Here is a 20,459-nt window from a genome sequence, read left to right as displayed (position 1 = left end):
AACATAGTGAAGCTGTCTTTATTTAGGGATTGTGGATTTCTTTTTTTTTTTTTTTTTGTACTTCCCTTTGGATGCAAGAAATCCCCCAAGACACCAATATGAAAGTAGTTAAAACGTTTTAACCATTTGGATGGTTCATATTTAAATTATTGAGTTGGCTGTCAAATGCTTTAAATGGCTCTTTCAAAGAAACTCCTCTGGAAATCAACAGGTGCTTATAAACTAAACTACAGCAGTTTGTTGGTTTTACCTGCTGCATCTGCCTGTTTTTAAAGCTCTGTCTGAAATGTTACCAACATATTTAGAAGTCATAAAGCATCTTATAACACCAATATAAAAAGTGCTCTATAAAGTTTTATTAACGTTGGTCATACTGAAACCATATAAAGTTTCACTTTTATTTCAGAGAATGAAAACAACAGGCATTGCAAGCAAAAAAATCAGCTGTATGCAAAGCTGCTCACACACAACTGTTGAGCTTTATTGGGGCAAACTCCTCCTAAACTCCCAGCCCTCATTTCTACTGAAGGTCCACCATCCTGCAGGTTCTCGGGCTCGTCCACATCAGACCTGGCTGCTGTTTGCGGCTTCGAGTCCGTTCCCCAGAGTTGGCTGGTTCACACGCAGTGACATCTCAGCTGATGACTAAGACTGGTCAGCTGATCCAGAGGGAGCGGCAGGGTCTGACAGTCGGACGTCAGCAGACACGCCCGGCCTGGTGTCCTCGGGGACAGGCAGCCGGTGAAAGTGCTGCAGGGCCTGAGCCACCTTCTCTGGACAGATGTTGTAAACTGGATGAGTTGGAGCCTACAGGACAGAACAAAAGAAAAAAACAATTTGTTACAGTTTTTTAAAGCATCTATTTACTCTTTACATCTATTTTTGGCCCAATTTCACATCTACTTTATCTATTCTGGTGTGAGTGTAATTACAGTTTCACTATGTCTTAACAATGACGATAGTTATTACACCCTCCACTATCAAGGGACACTTTTCTTTAAATCCTGAGAATGAAACTGGCCTGTGAAAGAAGAATCACTTCTGCACTGTAAGCAGCAAAAAAACAGCGTTTTTAACTACTTTCAAATGAATGAAAACAAAAATATCGAATGCTTTTTTATCACCTCTCTGTATACACGGAGGCAGACAACATGGCTACCAACAGAAACAATATGTAAGACATATAAAGTCTAAAACAGAACAACACAACAAAACAAATACTGAACAAAAAAATAATAATACAAAAACATAAAAATGTAAATGTAAGACAGAAACTGACAGCCCTGTGATAAATTCTACCTTTGTAAAACCACCTCCTTTTGTTTTGTTAGTTTGTGGAAGCGGATGAGACATTACAATATCATCTAATGCAACACCACCACAAAACACAAGCTCAGAAATGTCCAGAGTTGAATCAACACCTCTCTCTAAGAAAATAGAGAATATAACAATGCTCAGTATTTGCTGCAGGGCTCATAAATTAAATTAAATTAAATTGTACATGTTTTCCTGATTTGTTGTCCACACCTAGAAGATTTATAGGTTTAAAATTATACCTGGATTCTAGTCTGATGCATGATGTCCAGTTTTAGACGTGTGATGAAAACAAAACCAATGCTAAGATGAAGCATTAATGTCACTGGTGTGAGCTGGTATGCATACATGAGGTGGGGGTGGAGTGGGGGGCAGGCTTACTGTAACCGACTGTTAGTGCCAGTAATTACCACAGGAAACAGGAAAATAAAACCAACACCACTGCCGACGCTGTTCACATCTTGAAGTGTAACCACACGTCATTTGTCTTATTGCGATTGCTTTACTTGTCAACCCCTCCCAACCTCAAACATCTGCCAGTGACTCTCATTTTTAGATTTGCCTCAAAATGAACCTGGATCAGGAAGTAATCCCCCCCGACCACTAAACTGAACATCTAAGGCGTTTAATGTGCAAACACAAAGAAAAGTGTCATGCTCTCTTGATGCAAGTGAATGCAATTAAATCCAAACTGCATTCTGCACGCTGCAAAAATAACAAGCCCATAGTTTAATTCATGGTGGAGAAATGAAAAGTGCATCAAGGGAAAAATGAGCAGCTGATGGGAGTTTTTGAAATGCCTTGAGTTAATTTAATTAACAAAAAAAATTATTTTCCTTTTCATTTTCAAGGACCTGTAGATGCACATCACTGCTGCAGACTCCAGCATTAAACCATCACAGCTGATCACATCACGCCGTTTGGTATTCAGTAAAATTATAACTGTAAGGAGTCGGATTAATGCTGATCTTTTTGAGCCGATAATGACGCATAAAACTGGGAATAAAAAAAACAAAAACATACTGATAACACTTTTCCTTGTATATGTTTAGTGAACCACTCATGTTTTTGGAGGGAACCCTTCAATCTGGATATCAAAGAGACGTGGCAAAGATCTGTGCTAAGTGCAGGCTGCTCTGCATTTGAAAAACAAACATTATTTTTAGCAAAGGTTCTCCACTCTGCACGTGACTGACTGTTCAGCTGTGAAGCTTTACTTGCAGCAGAGTTTAATAAACCATATGGAGAGATTGTGGAGCAGCTCAACTAATTTGAATTTTTTTTTTTTTTAAAGAAATTTCCAAATATTTGTGTCCTACAGGCTTGGCGTGAGGTTATATTTAGCAGACAGGCACGACAGTGGTATGACTCTATTACCGAGGGTGAAAGTGAGTAGAGAAGTTGAAACAGACAGTTGGACATCATGGATCAGCGAGTGAAACGTCTAACTTAGAGAACCGGTAATCGTGGTACACATTCAAACTTACTGCAAAAAATACCGGAAAAAATGGGAAAGCCAGTCTAATGGCCGACGATTGCAGGATTCGTTTACATTGCATGACAAAAATATTGCAACACTGCTCATCATTATATAATTATCAACAGTAAATAACATCCACATTAAAATCAGCTAAAACCAAAAAGGTTGAAAACCACTGTATCATAAACAATACATCTAAACCAAAGGTTTCTTATTCGCTTACATCTGCATATCTGCTTTATGCTCTGTAATACATGTTTGCATACTGGCCAAAATACATATCAATATTCATGTAATATCATTGAGGCTCCACTGTACTGACTGGACTAGAGGTTATACATCTTCAGCAGTTACCAGGGTCCTGTTTGTTTCTAATAGTAAATTTCTGAATGAATCCACCCTCATTCATGCGTTCCCTGTTCCCCGTCCCTGCTGCAGCCTCACCAATCTGTTCTCCTCCCTGCCGAGGATCATCTCATGGTGGAGGTCCATGTTTCCAAAGTGCTGTGCTATGGAGAGGCCGCTCAGGCAGTAACACGTGTGGTAAAAATCTCTGGATCTGGACACACACAAAGACACAATACAGAACGGTGACATACAAATGATATGCCTGTATCACGTTTAACAGTGTAGAGTGTGTGTGTGTGTGTGTGTATGTGCTGATGCCAGCCTTTATGTGTCGTAGTGTGTGTGTGTGTGTGTGTGTGTGTCCAGATGGTGTGGTACTGACTTGCCAGGCTTATCCAGAAGGCCCCCTGTTGGGTTCTGACAGCAGAGGAGGATGTACTCCTGCAAGGCCTGCTGCTCAAACATCCACCACTGCCGACTCAGCTCCGACTCTCCTGCACAAACACAATTCAGTCAAACACAAAACTCATGACGTCATACATAGAAACATAACACACTGTGTGTATCCAGTGCTGCTCTGACAACTTTATTACTTGCACTTAAGACCTACAAGGAGTTATTTTTGTGGCTAATTGTGACCAAAATCAAGATTTTGTGGCATCGGAGGAGAAAAGTTTTCACAGTTTTGTCATGTTTATAAGTTCAGCAGATGTTGATTTGACCCTCCGGCGAAAAAAGCAGTAACGATTCGCTTGATAATGTGGTTATAAAGTAGAAAATGCCATAACTGGTCAGAATGACACAGCTTCTCAGTATTTTCTTTTTCTAACATGATAAAAAAAAAAAAAAGAAGAAAAAAAACTAATCGGCATCATGTCTACCTTCAGTGACATGACCGGAGATACAGTACCGTCTTTGAATAAGGCTCTGTGGAGGAGAGGCAGGAGTCCAGCCTGCCAGAAAGAGTAGCAGCCGTCCACCAGTTTATTACAGCGGCCCTGGAAGCCTCCCTCGAATCGCATCTGCCTGCTGACCACCCAGCGCTGAGGAAGACACACGACAACTACACATTTCATATAATCAAAAAAAAAAAGAAAAGAAAAACACAGCATGTGCGTCCCTTTGAAACTATGAGGATGTTAAACTCTGATCTCACTTTCATTGTAAATCACATCCACCCTGAACACCGCCAGTGACAGACAGAGACCCCCACAGGACCAGAGGCAGAGATGTGAAAGACGGGCTGAAGGAAAGCGGTGTTTCAATATTTTCAAAAACAGAAGGGAAGGAATTTTTTTACAGCATGGTCGCCATGGAAACCACTAATTGGTGCGCAACCAGTCTTCTCGGCTTAGATTGAGTATATTGGGTTTAATACCAGCTGGGGTCTGGTCTGTCTGCGGACGAGGGAGGACGACGACGTTTAGTTTATTAGCTTTAGTTCGGGGATTTATTTCAGTGAAAAACGCAGTGTTTCAGTACTGAGTGTTACACAGAGGAGGAGGAGGTCAAGGGTATTCAGCCTTGCTGTAGCTGAGCCACATGCAGTATGTACAAACACAAGGCTCTGCAGAGTAGATATATGTATGCTCAAATGAAGGACAAAGGAAACACTCTTTGTAAATATGCATCACAGGCGGGTTTTAGTTTCACTCTGGCCCCCGCACATTTTACACAGAGTGTAATCGACATCATAAATGCTTCATGCTAGCTGCTGCTGAGTTCACTGCAGTCTGTGTTTGATTTGAATTAGACAGACCGCTCATTCATTGGCCCGGCTGCACTGTGGGAAACATGTTGCTTCCCTTCCTCTCTACCTGACAGTTAATATGCGACACTGTCCTCAGCAGCGCCAGTGAATGTTCCCATAGTCAACTGAAGCAGCTGGTGTTGATACATACATACACACACACACACACACACACCGTCATATCATATCAATCGCACCTTGTAACTACAAACTGTCATTTTTAGGATTCATACAGTGAAGAACAAAGCATATCTGCGCTCATCTCTCCACTGCTCAGTCATTCCTGAAAGTTAAACTTCATTAATACTGAGCAAAAAAAAAAAAAAATATATATATAAAACCAGGTTTCATAAATCTCAGCGTTTCCATCAACATCATTAATTCATTCTCTCAGAGATGAAACTGGAACTATTTTTTATGCAGTGTGACTCATCTTACATCACTAGGTGTAAAGAGAAACTACATGAAAGACATTTTTGTTCATATCTACTCCAACACTGCGTTGTTTCAAAAATATGAAAAATATTAATACAGCTGGGAAGAAATCCATTATCACTGTCTTAAGATGAACCAGAGATTATAAGACTTTGTAAAGACAGATGTTTCCAAACAGATGTTTTCAGACGTGTCTATTAATCATTAGATTAATGTGAATAAATAACCAAATGTTTTCAACATTAGGGCTGCACATGACAATACGCTTCACTGTGCGATAATCTGCTGATTATTGTTTTGATTGATTGATTGATTTCCAGACTCTGAGCTGGCATCTTCAAATTGCTCGTTTTGTCCAACCAACAGTACAAAATATGAAAATATTCATCTTGTAAATGATATAAAACAGAGAACATCAGCAAATCCTCACATTAGAGAAGCTTAGGGAGGGGAGATACAGCAGGTGAGTCGTGCTGCTGTAGATATTCTCGATCTGGTGTCGACTTACAACCTTTGCCGCACCATCAAAGACCATCTCTGGCAACCCCCACCTCCACTGACGCTCAGGTTAAACCACTGAGACACAAATCCATATGCTGGGGAGGGGAGGTCTCAAGGGGAGGGGCAGTGACACGGGACACCTGCTCCTGTTCACCTGTGACATTGGCTGGGAGCGTTACCACAGAGCTGTTTAAAGAAGGAGGCACGATGTACAAGCCTGATGGAGTGTGGGGAACACGTGTTCTGACCAGTCTCATGCAAATGTAACTTTATTACCACACCTAATTTGAATATGTGCTAAAGGGTGGTGACAGTCGGACGACGGTTGCGCCGCAGAGCCTTGACATTTACTGCAAACGTTGCTAAAAGAAACCAAACTGACTCTGAACAGGAGCCGTGTTTCTCCTTTCAATAAGAGATTTTTTTTTAAAAAATGCTGTGGGCTGGTCTACTGGTGACACACTATCTCTCTTTTCTTTTCCAGATGACCTTAAGCTTGGTGTCAGCAAGCATCTGCCCTGCTGCAGAGTCTCTGAGCGAGGCGCTGCCCATAGCACATAAAGCTCCAGGGCTGCTGTTCTGATCTCTAACTTCTCTGGAAGCAGGAAAATGACGAGAGAATTTCCCTATAGCGGATTAATCACGATCTCCTGATAGTCACAACACAAGCCACTGCAGGAAAAGTGATGGAAACTTTGACCTCCAATATGCCAAGAGCCCGGTGGCTACACACATAAACAAGTAAAATGAAATAATGTCAAGGTACTGCTCAAAGCTCCATCTCTAAAAGGCTCCATGAGACATCTAAAGGAAACTCATCGGAAGTCGATGTAAAACAAGCAAGAAAGACCGAAGCTGTGAGCTTCACTGTAATGGGCGTTATCAGTCGTTCGGCTGAGTAAAATCTCGCTCTGAGTCATAACATTTTATTCTTATTTTATCTCATCTATGTGTCTGTGCTCGGTTCCTCACAGCAGCCTATAACAGGGATGTTGCTTTAGCACAAAGGCTCTGTTGTGACTTATACTGGTCGCATCTTTTTTGTTTTTAGGACTCAGGGCAAATAGGCCATGAGGTTACTCTGGGGCGGGGGGTGTTTTATGTCATTTTAATGCTTCTTTTTCTTAAATAACATCAAATATCTCCAGATATCATATTGGATTGCTCACCAGCAAAGCTTTGAGATCCAACATATGTTCTTTGCCCAGGATGACGAGGGCGGCTGTGCCACAGAAAGTGTAGCCGCCGTGGGCCTCCAAGCCTGGCACTCCACTTAGACCCCCCTCCCAGTTCTGACACCTGGACAACAGAACGCAAACACAACTCGATTATGGAGGAAACAGAGGAACAAAACAGTCTTCGATAAACCTCTGTGGTGGTTTGTTGTACCTGAGGATCCAGCTGGTCGTGTCCTCAAACAGTTTAGACGTGAGGATGTTTGTGAGCGACGCTACAGACGCTGCGCAGTACGCACTCCTGTGAAAGGAAAAAACACAGTCATGTTGATAGAGATCAACAAAGAGAGACGTGGCTGAGCAGGAAGACGGCTCCTCCCACACTGTCACATTATCGTCCACAGCACTGTATTTTTAGACCACCAGCAACACCGAGCATAAACATCCATTTTGCTTTTTGTGTTCACCTGTTACATTGTCAAGTCATCTCAGCTTCGACACGTTTTATTTTCTCTGCTGTCAGGAGGCTGAAAAGCTTTTGGAATGAATAACTTATCAAGAACTCAAGGCTGATGCTAATTGATCTCTTTATGAATATTAACAAAAGGCTTGAAGAGACCACGAGCAACACTGGATGTATCCAACCAACAAGCAGAGCAGAGTTTATTCCTCCTGTCATCCAAAAGCTGTTAAAAAGACACTGTTGTATTTGGGTGAGATGTCTGTCTGCTCAGTGATGTCTGCCCAACACAGAAATACTCCAAAATGAAAAAAACCACCAGTCATCCCAGAGTGTTAGAGCTTCCAAAATAAACTGCATTAGTCATATTAACTGACTTTCAGATTTGGAAACAGGAGAGATTCATTGCTGGTTTCGGTCTCTTCTGAGGATTTTCGTGGACAACAGCAAACAAATAAATGTAAACAAGTGTTCTCCTTTAGAAAATGGCAGCGTTGCTAGTGAGTCAACATCACCACCTCTGGCAGAGCATATCTATACATGCTGTATGTTGAAAGTTGAAAGATAAGGCTGCTGTTTTTCTCTGTTTTTATTATAAAGAGACAAAGCCAATGTGTTTTTTTTCTCTCGGGGGAAATCTTTAAAACAGGTTACATATAAATAGTTTTATTTAAAAAAAAAAAAAAAAGGCTCAGTAGCTTCACAAAACAGTGGCCACTAGTTTACCATTACTGAAGCAGGAGGAAATTGTGCATTTGCTGGGGACTATTCTCAGCTGTGGATTAATACGTATTGATTGTTCTACTGAGTATTTACAGCTGCAGGATGCTGTTTATGGGACTGAGTCAAAATGAACCACAGTGTTCGTCAGTACGACGAGACGAGACGTATGTTTAAAAGCTTAATAATACGATTTATCTTCTTAATAGGATTCATTTATTGTTGCTTTTGGTCTTTTCATGGGATTTGTTGACAATAATAAAAACACAGAATATTGCCAGTCTTTAATGGAAAGTGGGTTTTCTTATTGGTTGCTTCCCAGCGAAAACCATGTAACTGCAAGATTAGTTTACTTAATTTCACCAGGACAATCCACTCAGTATCAATATTTCTTTCAGGGCAGCCTCGGGTACATGTATTAAAAACAAAACAATAAAACACTCTGGAGCTTCACAGGCAAATAAAACCCTTTCAAACCCAGAGGATTAGCTCACGAGTTAAAGGTAAAACAAGGCTGTGTTTCTTAGTTTATGAAAAGTTGGAGATGCATGATTTCTGACAGGGCAGCGGCTGATAAGCAAAGAGCTGAATAATACATAATGACAGCAGAACATTAATTGGTTGGCAACAGATAAGAGACGCCTCAGAGACTGAGGAAGTAAGTTTGACTGCTGATGTTCTTTGTTGCAACAGAAGACGATACCTCAAAGCTGCTTATTAAAAACCCACTGGCCCACAAAGCAGATTCAAAGAGAGGAGACACACACAGAGACACACACACACACACACACACACACACACACACACACACACACACAATAACTCAAATAACATAAATCCACTCTTACGCAAGTGAGATGTGGGTATTTCTCCTCTTTTCTATCAACACCAAGAGGAACAAAAGAGCATTAAAAAATGCAGGGGGATAGAAAAAGAAAAGACGATGTACTTTAAAAAAAAAATGTCCTACTTATTTCAGACTCAGCATGCAAATTTAGCTGTAAAAATATTTTTGACTGTAGTACAACAATGCACCATAATGACAAAATGTTTTTAATAAATAACGTCTTAGTTCTGTGTGTTTTTCATCCTCCTGGATCCGTCTGTGTTGTGACGATAAAGCAACCAACCACTGAACAGTGAAAAGCCATGAAAAAAAGAGGGAAGAGAACGGAAGCTGGAGGGTGGCGGAGGTAGTGTTATCTTCTGGGTTCTCACCTGACGTCCACCTCGCCTCCGACGTGCATCACAAACGAGCCATCTGGCTGCTTCACTGACCATAGGAAATCTAGCAGCTTCTCCCTGGAGAGAGGGTCAGCACAGGAGAGAGAGAGAGAGAGAGAGAGAGAGAGAGAGAGGGTGATTGGAAAGAGGAGGAGGAGATATATGGTGAGAACAAGAGACAATTTAATAAAGCACTAATCCAAAGTTAACACCTGCTGTCTGAGGCTGCCTCACATCAAGGAAACAGGAATCACGAGCGGGGACATTAGTAGCTTCAGTGCCAGTTACGCAGTTAGAAATGCAGAGAAAATGAGGGGTAAAAGGTCGTGTAAACACTGCCTCTGCAATACAAATGGTTATAATTAGCTTCTGTGTAAATAGCATCTTAAAGAGATTTCTGTTATGTTCTCCTACAACCGTAAAAAGGTCACAGTTATTATGATGTAGCACTGCAGAAAAATATAATTACACTGAGGAGGATTTGAATGAGTCAATTAATAAATGAATTTCTAACACATTTATACAGATACTAATTAAAAGCTCAGTAATGTGAGTACGGTTTTCATGACATTTGTTCCCATCAATAATCAGTATACAGTCCAGACTGTAAGTATTTGGACAGATAGACATTCAATTTGAAATAAAATAATGGATTCGACATTAAAGTGCCATTTCTCAGCTTTAATTTGAGCATGTTTACATCAGCATAGAAAGAACTGTGTGGGAGATAAAGCCTCTTTTGAGACATAGTTTAGGGCTTCAAAAGTAATTGGAATAGGTTTTTTTGTTTTGTTTTGCAAACTGCAGCCTATTACTTTCTGTTTCTGAGGCTTTATCGGGGGTTTGCATCTTGTGGTGAAGTCGACAGAAACACGTATGTCTACACCTCGACTTTCTGCTTAGTCATAAAAGACCTTTTCGTCACCATGCAAATGATTTTCATCTGAAAGCCGACCAGGTCGTTTGCAATTTCCTAGTTTTCCTCTCCACCTGCTTGTTTAGACTTTACTCAACTGTTGATTTTGGCAAACCAACAACGTATGACATCTCTCTGAGAGACTTTTTCTTTTTGTGAGCCGTGTTATGATCTTCTTCACTTGCATGGTCTCCTCTTTAGTCCTCATGTAGACAGACAACTGCAAGTGTTAAAATGGTTATATCTCCCACACAATTCACTTTCTATGTTGATGTAAACCTACTCATATTAAAATTGAGACTTGGTACTTTAATGTAATATCCATTATTTTATTTCTAACTGAATGTGCTGAAACTTAAAAAAGTGTGTACGTGTCCAAATACTTATGGCCTGGACTGTAAGTTAGTTAGTTATTTTATAACCTGAATAATCGGCCCTTTTTTTCAGACTGCATGAGATTTCAGCACAAACACATTGTGATACCTTAAGGCAATTTGATACAGTGTTGTGTATATTCCAGTATTTATAGCACATGGTGCATCTCTGAGTTGTATCTCTCCAGTGAAGTCACTATGACAAATCGCTGATCTGGGCATCTGAAGTGATTTTGTTTGAGTCTTACGATCCCCAAAACTCTTGAGGTTAGGAAAGCTGAAGTATTACTGACAGCAGCTTTGATGTAGAGCATGAATTTTGTTGAGATGTTTGGCATCAGATATACAGTATGTGTCCTCTTCTAAATATGTGTTGAACTCAGCTTTTTTAAGTCTTTTCTATGCACATACCCAATACTTAAAATTAATGTGGGAACACCGTGCTTTTTCTCTGCTTTGATCCACATTTGTTACTTTACTTGAGGATTCATTTTAACATGAAATATTAAATAGTGCAGCATTAAAACAATGAACAAAAAAAAACTCAATATGAAAAAACATTCAACTGCATCAATAAGTCTGTCTACGCTCTTTAACAGTGTGTTTAACTGTGGTTGTGTGATTGGGACAGTACCTGTCTATAACATTATAGGCCTCTTCTGTGCCTATGATACAGAGAGCGTTGACGGCAGCATAGGTGGGTGCGAGGTGGGCGTGCTGTCCTGGTCCCCCAGCAAAACCCCCTGTTGGGCTCTGACAACGAGCCAGGAACTGACACACGCTGCAGAGACAAGAGCAGAAGTGAAGGAACTTCATCATTACACCTGCACTAATTATGTAAGCCAGACCAATGGAGATGTATGGCTTGACAATGTAAACACATAAAAACCATGAGCATGCTTTTTTTTATTATTATTATTATCAAAACAATTACAAGTGGGTTTGAATGTAGTGGGAAATTGTGCATCACACAGTTTTATTGACAGATGAGAGCATCTATTAGAGAACACTAATGAAAACAGTTTGTATTTATCATGCTGGAAGTAGCCATTAGAAGACGGTAAACTGTGGCCATGAAGGAAAGCACATGGTCAGCAGCAATACTCAGATAGACTGTTGCATTCAAACCATGATTGATTGGTATTAAGGGGCCAAAACTGTGCCAAGAAAATAATCCTCACACTGTTACACAAACACCACTAGCCTGGACTGGACACAAGGCGAGTCGGGTTGATGGATTCAAGCTGTTGACTCCAAATTCTGACCAGATTCATCAGACCAGGCTTCATTTTTCCAGTCCAGTTTTGGTGAACCTGTTTTCCACTGCAGCCTCGGAATTTGTGTTCTTGGCTGACAGGAGTGGAACCTGACGTGGTCCTCTGTTGTTGTGGCCCATCTGCCTCAAGGTTTGACGTGTGCATTCGGAGATGCCTTTCTGCTCACCACAGTTGTAAGGAGTGGTTATCTGAGTTACCGTGGCCTTTCTGTCAGCTCCCACCAGTCCACTGCTCACTGGATGACTACTGCTTTTCCCACCAACAATCATGCCACGATGAAAGTCGCTCAGATCACATTTCCTCCTCTTTCTGGTGTTTGATGTGATGTTTGACGTTAACTGAAGCTAGTGACCTGTATCTGCACGATTTTAGGCATTACGCAGCTGCCACGCGATTGGCTGATTGGATAATTGCAAAAATAAACAGGTGTTCCTAATAGTTAGTGGAGGAGTTATTAATGGTAAGTGACTGGCCCACCCAGTTATAAGTTTGTTACAGATTCTGCACATTTTAGTTCACTATGTCAACGTTAAACTTATTTTTCAATGTAGACTAAAAGTGTAACAGATGAGAAATATCCAATGACCTCCAGTCGAGCTGTTCATGATTAGCAGAGGTTGCACTGGACACATCCCTCATGTGAATGTGTCTAACTGTGCATGAAGGCAGATGAGTCTGACAATGACGATGCATTTCCCATTAACTTTATCTCCAAATTCAAAAAACAAACACACAATGAAAAACATTTCTTTCATTACCAGTAATCGGACAAACCACTAGTCTTACACACAAACAACACTGTCTCAACGCATCAGCTCATCAGAGCTCACGCTCCGCGTCTCTGGCCTGCAGAGCCACAACAGACTATGTAACCAGCAACACTGGGTTCGTTCCCTTTCGCTGACGTGGCGCTGAGAGCGGCCCGTCTTAACCACAGCTTCCTTTCTTTCCAGCCTCCGTGCACCAAGATGCTTTTCTGACAAATGTCCTCTTCATCCTCCACCATGGAGACAAATCACAAAACTGCGAGCATGCCTTGAGCCAAGTGAGTTGGAAGGGAAACCTACATCAACTTTGGCCAACCGGTCTGGTGCCAGTGCTGACCTGAGAACAGTGTACATTTCATGGGACTGAGGAAGCAATCTGTTGTAGGTTGCATTGTTATAAAGCCCTGAACAGGGCCTGTGTGTTTGTGTTTGTGTGTGTGTGTGTGTGTGTGCGAGCACAAGGGCGTCACATTGGCGCTGGGCAGTGCCAGCCGGTGTGCTGGCTCGCCTCACAGTAATAATGAGAGTGTGGGTTGGCAGCCTGGTATCGGCACTCACTTCAGGGTTTGCAGAGTGTTACTTTCAACTGGCAATAATTTAATCAAGTGACATTTTGGTGGCAATAACAGCAACACTGTTTGAGGTCATGGCTGCATAACATCTCTCAAATAACACACCTGCTTATTCTGCCCACTTCTGTCACTACTGTTGTTAATCACAAAATACCAGTCATGATCATTTGAGGAAAAATGTTCATTTCCAAGCTTCTCACATCAACACTGTGACTATAAATTACAGTGGAAAATTAAGACTACTACAGTTACAGTTAATCATGGAAACTACAAGTGGAAGAATTAAAGAGTACAAACAGGCCAAACTCTTTTTTCACACCGCTGTTGCACTGTGAAAGAGTTTTCCATGAAATATGACGTTGAGATAAGTAAGAGGGACTTTGATCATTGGTCAGGTCAGAGCTTTTTATGGGATAAGGTAATATTATATGACAGGTAATATTCATCTGTTTGTTTGCATTGATGTGGTTTTGGTTTTAACAATCTACTGTAACAAGTTTCATGAGCATGTTTAAACATATTAGGACCATGTTGTAAATTAATTCTCTTAATACAGCACTGTGTAAAGGTTTTAAGCTCTTTAAATGTTTAGATTCTCATCCGTCATGCAACATCATCAGGAGGACATCTGATTGGTCGTCGCTTCATTCTGCAGCATGAAAACGAGCCAAAACATAAAGTCATAAAGAACCTATTGTTGCAAAGGCAGTTTAGGTGTAGCTGCTGCTGTTCATTTTGTATTTGGCTTTTCAGCAGCATTTAGTAATTATGAGAACTATGCAATGGTAATAAATAATAAAAAGTATTTGGCAGTGCACAGGCTTTATTTGGCAGATTTTTGCCCATTGGTAGTAGTTTAGTTGTAGAGTATGACTCTCTTGCTCTGTGTGTGTGTGCGTGTGCATGTGCGTGTGTGACTCACTCTGAGGCGACAGCAGAGGGAATGGGCTCCTCTAGTAGCTCCAGACTGTGAAGAATCCAGAAGCAAAGCCACGGTCTGCTAGCATCCAGACACTACTTGCACAGGGACAGACACCACACACACACACACACGCACACACGCACACACACATCACATGATCAGATGGGCATCAGATGACCAATTATAGCAATAAACGAGATAGTGAGATCAGTCTGTCAGAGGCAGAGACAAGGGAAAACAAGTCATCCAGACGCACAGAGGAGAGGCCCGGGAGGAAGATGATAAGAGCCGAGACACATGGGAAAATATCACACCACTTATTTTCATGTTTAATTTTTTATGACACAAATAATACAGTGCTGTGATGTCTTTTGTAGTGTTTTTATTACATATTAGCATGACTCGGGTAATGTTTAGTTAAAAATATAAATACACTGTCACAGCACTGTGAACACATTGTGCTGTCAGTCGGGGTTTCACTCAAATCAATCCGAGTCTGAGCTGGAGGTGGGGAGAGCAACAAATTCTTTTCTCTCTCTCTTTTGTGGTGAGAGTAGAGAATAGTTCACACAAACACACACACACACACACACACACTTACACACACAAAGAAGTGACCTTCCCAAGAGTAGGCAAGCATATTTTTTGAAAAGTGAATACAATGGTACTTCTATTTAAAGCAGAGAGAGCCTATCAGGAACCTATCCAGAGGCAGTGAGTGTTACTGTCCTTCAGGTCAGCCCAGGTTACTACTGACACACTGGAACTAAAGCAACCTCTGGGTGAACTTTGGTAGAAGCTTAGCTTGAAGGGGAGAACTGGGCTGTACGTGTCATCAGAGTTATCCAGAATGTCCACAACAGCTGTTTCACCATGTGTTCTTTGTTTGCTTGAATGAGAGATACCTTACCTCATAAGTGTCTGATAATTGACGTAAGCCCTTCTTGAGATATTGGTAGTGTTGTTCCCGCAACAACGTTGGCCTGAGGAAGAAAAACAGAAACGGAAAGATCAATCACAAAACACGCAGAAGGTAGACTGTAACAGAAAATGCCTTAGAGACATCTGAGAAACAGCTGCAAGAAGAGGCTCAACTCGCTGCCTTTGTAGAAATGATATTCTCGGCCACAGACACGTTAAATATAGTAAGTTCAGCTGATACAGAGGTACAATTGTTTTGGCTATTTTGAATATCACATGTAACTGCAAAAAAGGTTTTATATTTCAAACAATCTGTCCACTCATTGCAATCATACACTGTATCACATACACATTTATATAAGGCTCTTTATTTTCATTTTTCATTTTCATCAATAAAAATGTATGTCTGTACAAAAAACTGTTATTCAAGTTCAACTGGGAGAATACTCAGTGCTGTCCTCATTATGAGCATAAAAGAAAAAGAAACAGGAAGTCCAGGTGAACAAAACAGGGAGACAAGTTATTGTTTCATTGTTTTGTGCATTGTTTGTTTTTGTGTGTCTATTGCTACACCATAGATAAAAAGCTTTATACAGATACTAAGTCTGTTGAGCAGAGTGTCGTGTACGTAGAACAAGCTATACACAGTATAATACCCATGTAGGTCGGCGTGCATGAATGTGCTCTATGTTTATTGATAGGTATGCAAAAAAGAAACTGCCAATTACAGCGACGGCTCTGTGTCTTCACATTCCAGAACAAAAGGGTCACGCGCCCTTCCCTTCCGTCAACTTAATGTCAGTGTGCGTGTTTGCACCACAGGAACACCCCTGCAACTTTCATCTGCATCTGTAGCTCTATACACAGACACGTGTATGTGTGTCAACGAGTCAAAGACAGCTGACTCCCTTACCCCCTCAGCAACCACCCACCCAGGCCTATTTGCTGCTGCCTGCCCTTTTCACGCAGTGCTCGCTACGACGATTGTAATTACGCTCTACCTACACAGGGTTAGTCACAGATCGCTGGCCATGGCTTCACAGCAGCAATTCTGAAGCACAACAACAATCAGAGGGGGAGCGCAGGGCCAGCGCTAAGCAGCTAAAAGCCGGTCCACCCACCACAGTTATGCGCATCAGATGAGGATTCAACTCAACTGTGTAAATGCTGAGGGCAGACGGGGCTGTGCAAGTAAATTAAACCTATAATCTCAGTGTCGAGTTGAGCAGAGCACCAATCTGAAAGGAAAATGAGAACCAATACTCTGATGTTTAAGACTTAACAATAAACGTTACTGATATCTAACCATTTCTACTCACATTAGTCTGCTGCACTATCAGCTTTAAAAATCTAATTTGTCTCATATTAGTTTGACTGTCATTATTTAGCTGATTAGGTAAGAAAATACAACTTTGCAGTTGAACGAATATGTTTTCTTAGATTCTTGTCAAACATCTCACACGGGAGTGTGGAGGAAGTTTCAGTTCTGACCTCAGGATTTCTAAAATCCTGGCTGCAGCCCGTCTTAGAAATTTTCTTCTAGCATTTTTATTAATAGCAAGAGTGAACTTAAATGCTGCCTTCACCAGTATGTGTGAAGGCAGAGTTTGAAATGTCATTGTGTTTAAGTGGGCTGTCGCTATTATTTAAAGGCAAGAAATAAGTTCTATAAGAGCTTGCCCTTTGTAAAATATTTGTGAATTCTGTATGGATCTTTTTTTCTCACTCACCGCTGACAAATAAACGAGAGAAAAAATTTACCAGGTGATTCAGTGGATACGTTGGCAAAGCTTAACCTGGGCAGATACAGCTGGAAAAATACTACATCTCAGTATCAACTTAAAAAAAAAACAATAAAACAACAGATAAGTAGCGTTTCTGATTAAACTGCTAAAATTATGGTAAGAAGAGAAGAAAATAACCACAGCCTGGATTCTTTCCTTTCATGACTGTAATTAACCTCAAGACTCATTTTAACTTCTAACCAAACGCTGGAAGCTAACCTTTTTGACCCAAAGACCAGGCCAACCCACATAAAACAAACCATCACTACTAAACACATGACTTCCACCGATTAACACCGTTAATTTTCTTATCGTACGACGCAGTGACTAAACATTTCTCCACTGGCAGCACAGTGCCGGCGACATTCAGGTCCAAGCAGTTGTCATAGAAATAGGATGAGTCATCCCATTAAAGGAGGACTGATGACAGCTGATAGCAGGAGCAAAGTATGTGGGCTGATCAGTGCATCATTTAGATAATAGCCATCATACATCTCCATGCAGCCATGTCTACTGGCAAACAGCAGGTGTTTGTGATAAAGAAAAAAAAAAAAAAAAAAAAGCCACAGCCAATCAGCAGTGTTCTTGGAAATGTTTAATAATAGCTATTCATTATGAGAGCCCCATGAACAGACGATCATCGTTACTATGGATTCATACTATCTGACCAATTTATCACCTTTTGGGTTTGAAAATACGTAGTTCTGTATACTTCATTTTATACCCTACATCATATAAAGGCTTTTATGATGTACTGAATTGGGGTCAGGCCAATTTAATGTAATTTAGTATATATATATATATATATATATATATATATATAAACCCAACAGAGTCACATGTCTGAAGCAAACGCAAAGCAACTTCATTTTCTCTTTCTTACACATAAACAGGACAGATCCACCTCTCTTTAGGAAAAAGCTTAACAACATTTAGTGAAAATAATAGGTGTAGGTGATGTGCTTGTGATATCCTCAAAGTGCATTGAAAAAATACAATACTTGAGTAATTTAGTCTTAATATTTAGGATATAAAAATAACTTATGCCAGTAACAATGGTGTCATTTATAGCCAATTGACTGCAATTTACATTTTGTTGTCTTTTGACAGCTGAGACAAAAACACTGGGATGAAACAATAACGTCTGCAGGACAGAGTTTTTCTGAGGGAGTATTTCCAGGAGGCAATTTTCTTGTCAGATCTGAGGTGAATGATAGTAACTACTAAGCAGTGCCAAACAACATTACAACCATGGATATGAAAACAACAGACCTAATGAAACAGCCCTACAACACATATTCTGGTTAAAAAATTGTCTCCAAAGTGATCTTACCATGATCATGTAGCTCATGCACTTTACAAGTCTGAAACTCACAGTAAGGAACATGAATTTCAGAAAATTGTGTGTGTAAAGACCGCAGAAAATCATGGGGAAAAAAGCACTGTCAATGACAAAACTCTCCGACCTCAGTTGCTGTCTGAGCTTCTGTTTGATAGAACTCGCTGTTAAAGAAACTGCTCATGAGTTGCAGCAGCACAGATTGTCTACAGCATGTTGACACTGTGAATACTCACTGTCGTAGGCTGTGTATTTGCTTGTAAACGCTGATGACTTCTTCAATGCTGCATTCCACTTTTTTCTATAGAAAAAAAGAAAGGGCAGGAAAGATGAAGGTAAACGGACATTATGAAGAACAGCAGGAGCTTAAGAATACCAACAATAAAATCAGCCTTTCATCAGCTATTCATTATTGTTAGCTGAAAGCAGAGCAGAAGTATGGTTTGTTCATAAACTGCAGTGTCAGACTTAAAAATACAAAAATTGCAGTATTTTCTATCAACAGTTCCTGTGAGGGAGTGTTTGTAAAACAAACAAACACAATTTATCATGGGAGTGATCCAAACACTACATGATATATTTTCTGGAAGCATCCTCAAGGACTTAAAAAAATGTTTAATAAAAAAAAGGCCATGGGAAGAGGCTTTCTGTAGTATGATAAGCTTATACTTGATATAAAAAGGGTGATACCAAGAGAAAGGGTGCAGCGGCTTACTACTAACAATACACTTATTACACCTAATAACACCAAATAATTTAGATTTTAAACTTTGATTGATCTGAGAGAAAATGTCCGCCGATTAATCAGTCCCTGGACAATTAATTGTCAACTGATTAATCATTTCAGTCATTTTACAGGTAAACATGCCAAACATATGGTGGTTTAAGCTTCACAAAAGTACGCTTTGTCATTCCTTACTGTTACCAGAATCTGACAAAACAAGACATCTGAAGGCATCTGTTTTGTGGGGGGGTTGTTACATTTTATTGATAGAACAACTAATCGATTGATTGAGGAATTATTCTGCAGATTTATCGAGAATAAAAACAATCCTTAGACGCAGTTTTAGCAGTAATACAGCTGATTTTAAAAATAAAAAGCATCAATATTATTTATGATCTAGTGATCTATCATGCACGTGGTGTAACTTATTGTATGTTGTCTCCCATCCCTTTTGCGTCCTACCATACTAACAGCTAAGTAATTCAAACTTAATCCCATTAAGGTACAATGCTAGCTACCTAAAAGCTCGCAATTGCTGGCTAAAAGACGGCGAGCTAATGACCACGAATGATAATTTTTCTAATCCACAGATCAATTCATGGGTAAAATAAATAAATAAATAATATGCGTGTGACAGCTGATTCTCTGTCACACTTTCCATCCAGAGTGAAAAAGTCAATCCTAACGGGCGTTAGCATTAGCCAAGTTAGCTAACGAAGCTCACCTGCTCCACTGAAGTCACCGTCTCCACCCCGTCATCCACGAACATCTCCGCGGAGTGGCACTCACTGAAGCACCGCAGGGGCGTCGGTACACCGTCCATGGTGATGCTAGAAAACAGTTATCTGCAGTGAAGCTGGGGCTGAGGAGTGCTCGTAGTTTGTTTTGATAGTTCGCTCACTTTCACTAGACTCCGCTCACTTCCTGCCGAGGTTGGAGTGTGCGGAAACTAAGCGCACACTCGCTACGGCGTCTTCAAAGGAACAAACCTCTGTCATTCACTGTAGTGCGAAAAACGGCAAACGCACAAATACGTATAGAACCTCTCGTAAAAGTGTTCATATATCATTTTAATTTAACATTTACGAGTCAGTGTGTGCGTTACGGTGTATTTACGTTAAGTTTTATTTTTTCCCTTTTCTCTCGTTGGTGTTTGCATATTGACGTCGAAAGAAGCAATGCAACCGCGCGTATTATTTGAAGTCAAGTCAGCCACACATAAGCAAAAAAGTACCGAATATGAAGCCTTTTACCCTTCAAAATAAACACTCGAAAACGTTTAAGATAAAAACCTTAATCCCCATTAATACCCTAATCAACCTGTTTGGTGGTTGCAGTGCAAAATGTGCCAATGGACCCCCGTTGTTTTTACGTTCCCATAAACTGTAGATGCAGAGATCCAGAAACCAACCAGTACTCCTAAATGGCATTGCCCCTGTCTTTTTTGAGGTAATCT

General features: G+C 40.5%; 1 protein-coding gene across 1 annotated transcript; it reads right to left on the bottom strand.

Moving 5' to 3' along the window:
* Window positions 1-384: 384 nt before the first annotated feature.
* On the bottom strand, window positions 385-20,051 carry fntb (farnesyltransferase, CAAX box, beta). Its single transcript, XM_056404782.1, has 12 exons — window positions 19,728-20,051; window positions 18,516-18,580; window positions 15,146-15,218; window positions 14,236-14,327; window positions 11,332-11,478; window positions 9,402-9,485; window positions 7,218-7,304; window positions 6,998-7,127; window positions 4,053-4,185; window positions 3,525-3,636; window positions 3,239-3,353; window positions 385-807 (listed from the first exon to the last, which is right to left on the bottom strand). The coding sequence occupies exons 1-12, from the start codon at window positions 19,824-19,826 to the stop codon at window positions 646-648; spliced, it is 1,299 nt and encodes a 432-aa protein (XP_056260757.1). The 5' UTR covers window positions 19,827-20,051; the 3' UTR covers window positions 385-645.
* Between the last annotated feature and the right edge of the window lie 408 nt (window positions 20,052-20,459).

The sequence above is a fragment of the Seriola aureovittata genome, chromosome 19, assembly GCF_021018895.1.
Source record: "Seriola aureovittata isolate HTS-2021-v1 ecotype China chromosome 19, ASM2101889v1, whole genome shotgun sequence".
Taxonomy (NCBI): domain Eukaryota; kingdom Metazoa; phylum Chordata; class Actinopteri; order Carangiformes; family Carangidae; genus Seriola; species Seriola aureovittata.
The sequence above is the reverse complement of the archived record's forward strand: the minus strand, read 5'-3'. Positions and strand labels throughout refer to the sequence as shown.

Bases quoted from the DNA above. Each gene is read 5' to 3' on its own strand.
- fntb (XM_056404782.1), bottom strand. From the start codon at position 19,826: ATGGACGGTGTACCGACGCCCCTGCGGTGCTTCAGTGAGTGCCACTCC. The intron at 9,486-11,331 runs GTACTGTCCCAA...CCCTCTCTCCAG, and splicing joins GCCTATAATGTTATAGACAG to GGAGAAGCTGCTAGATTTCC. The intron at 3,637-4,052 runs GTACTGTATCTC...GTGTTTGTGCAG, and splicing joins CAGAGCCTTATTCAAAGACG to GAGAGTCGGAGCTGAGTCGG.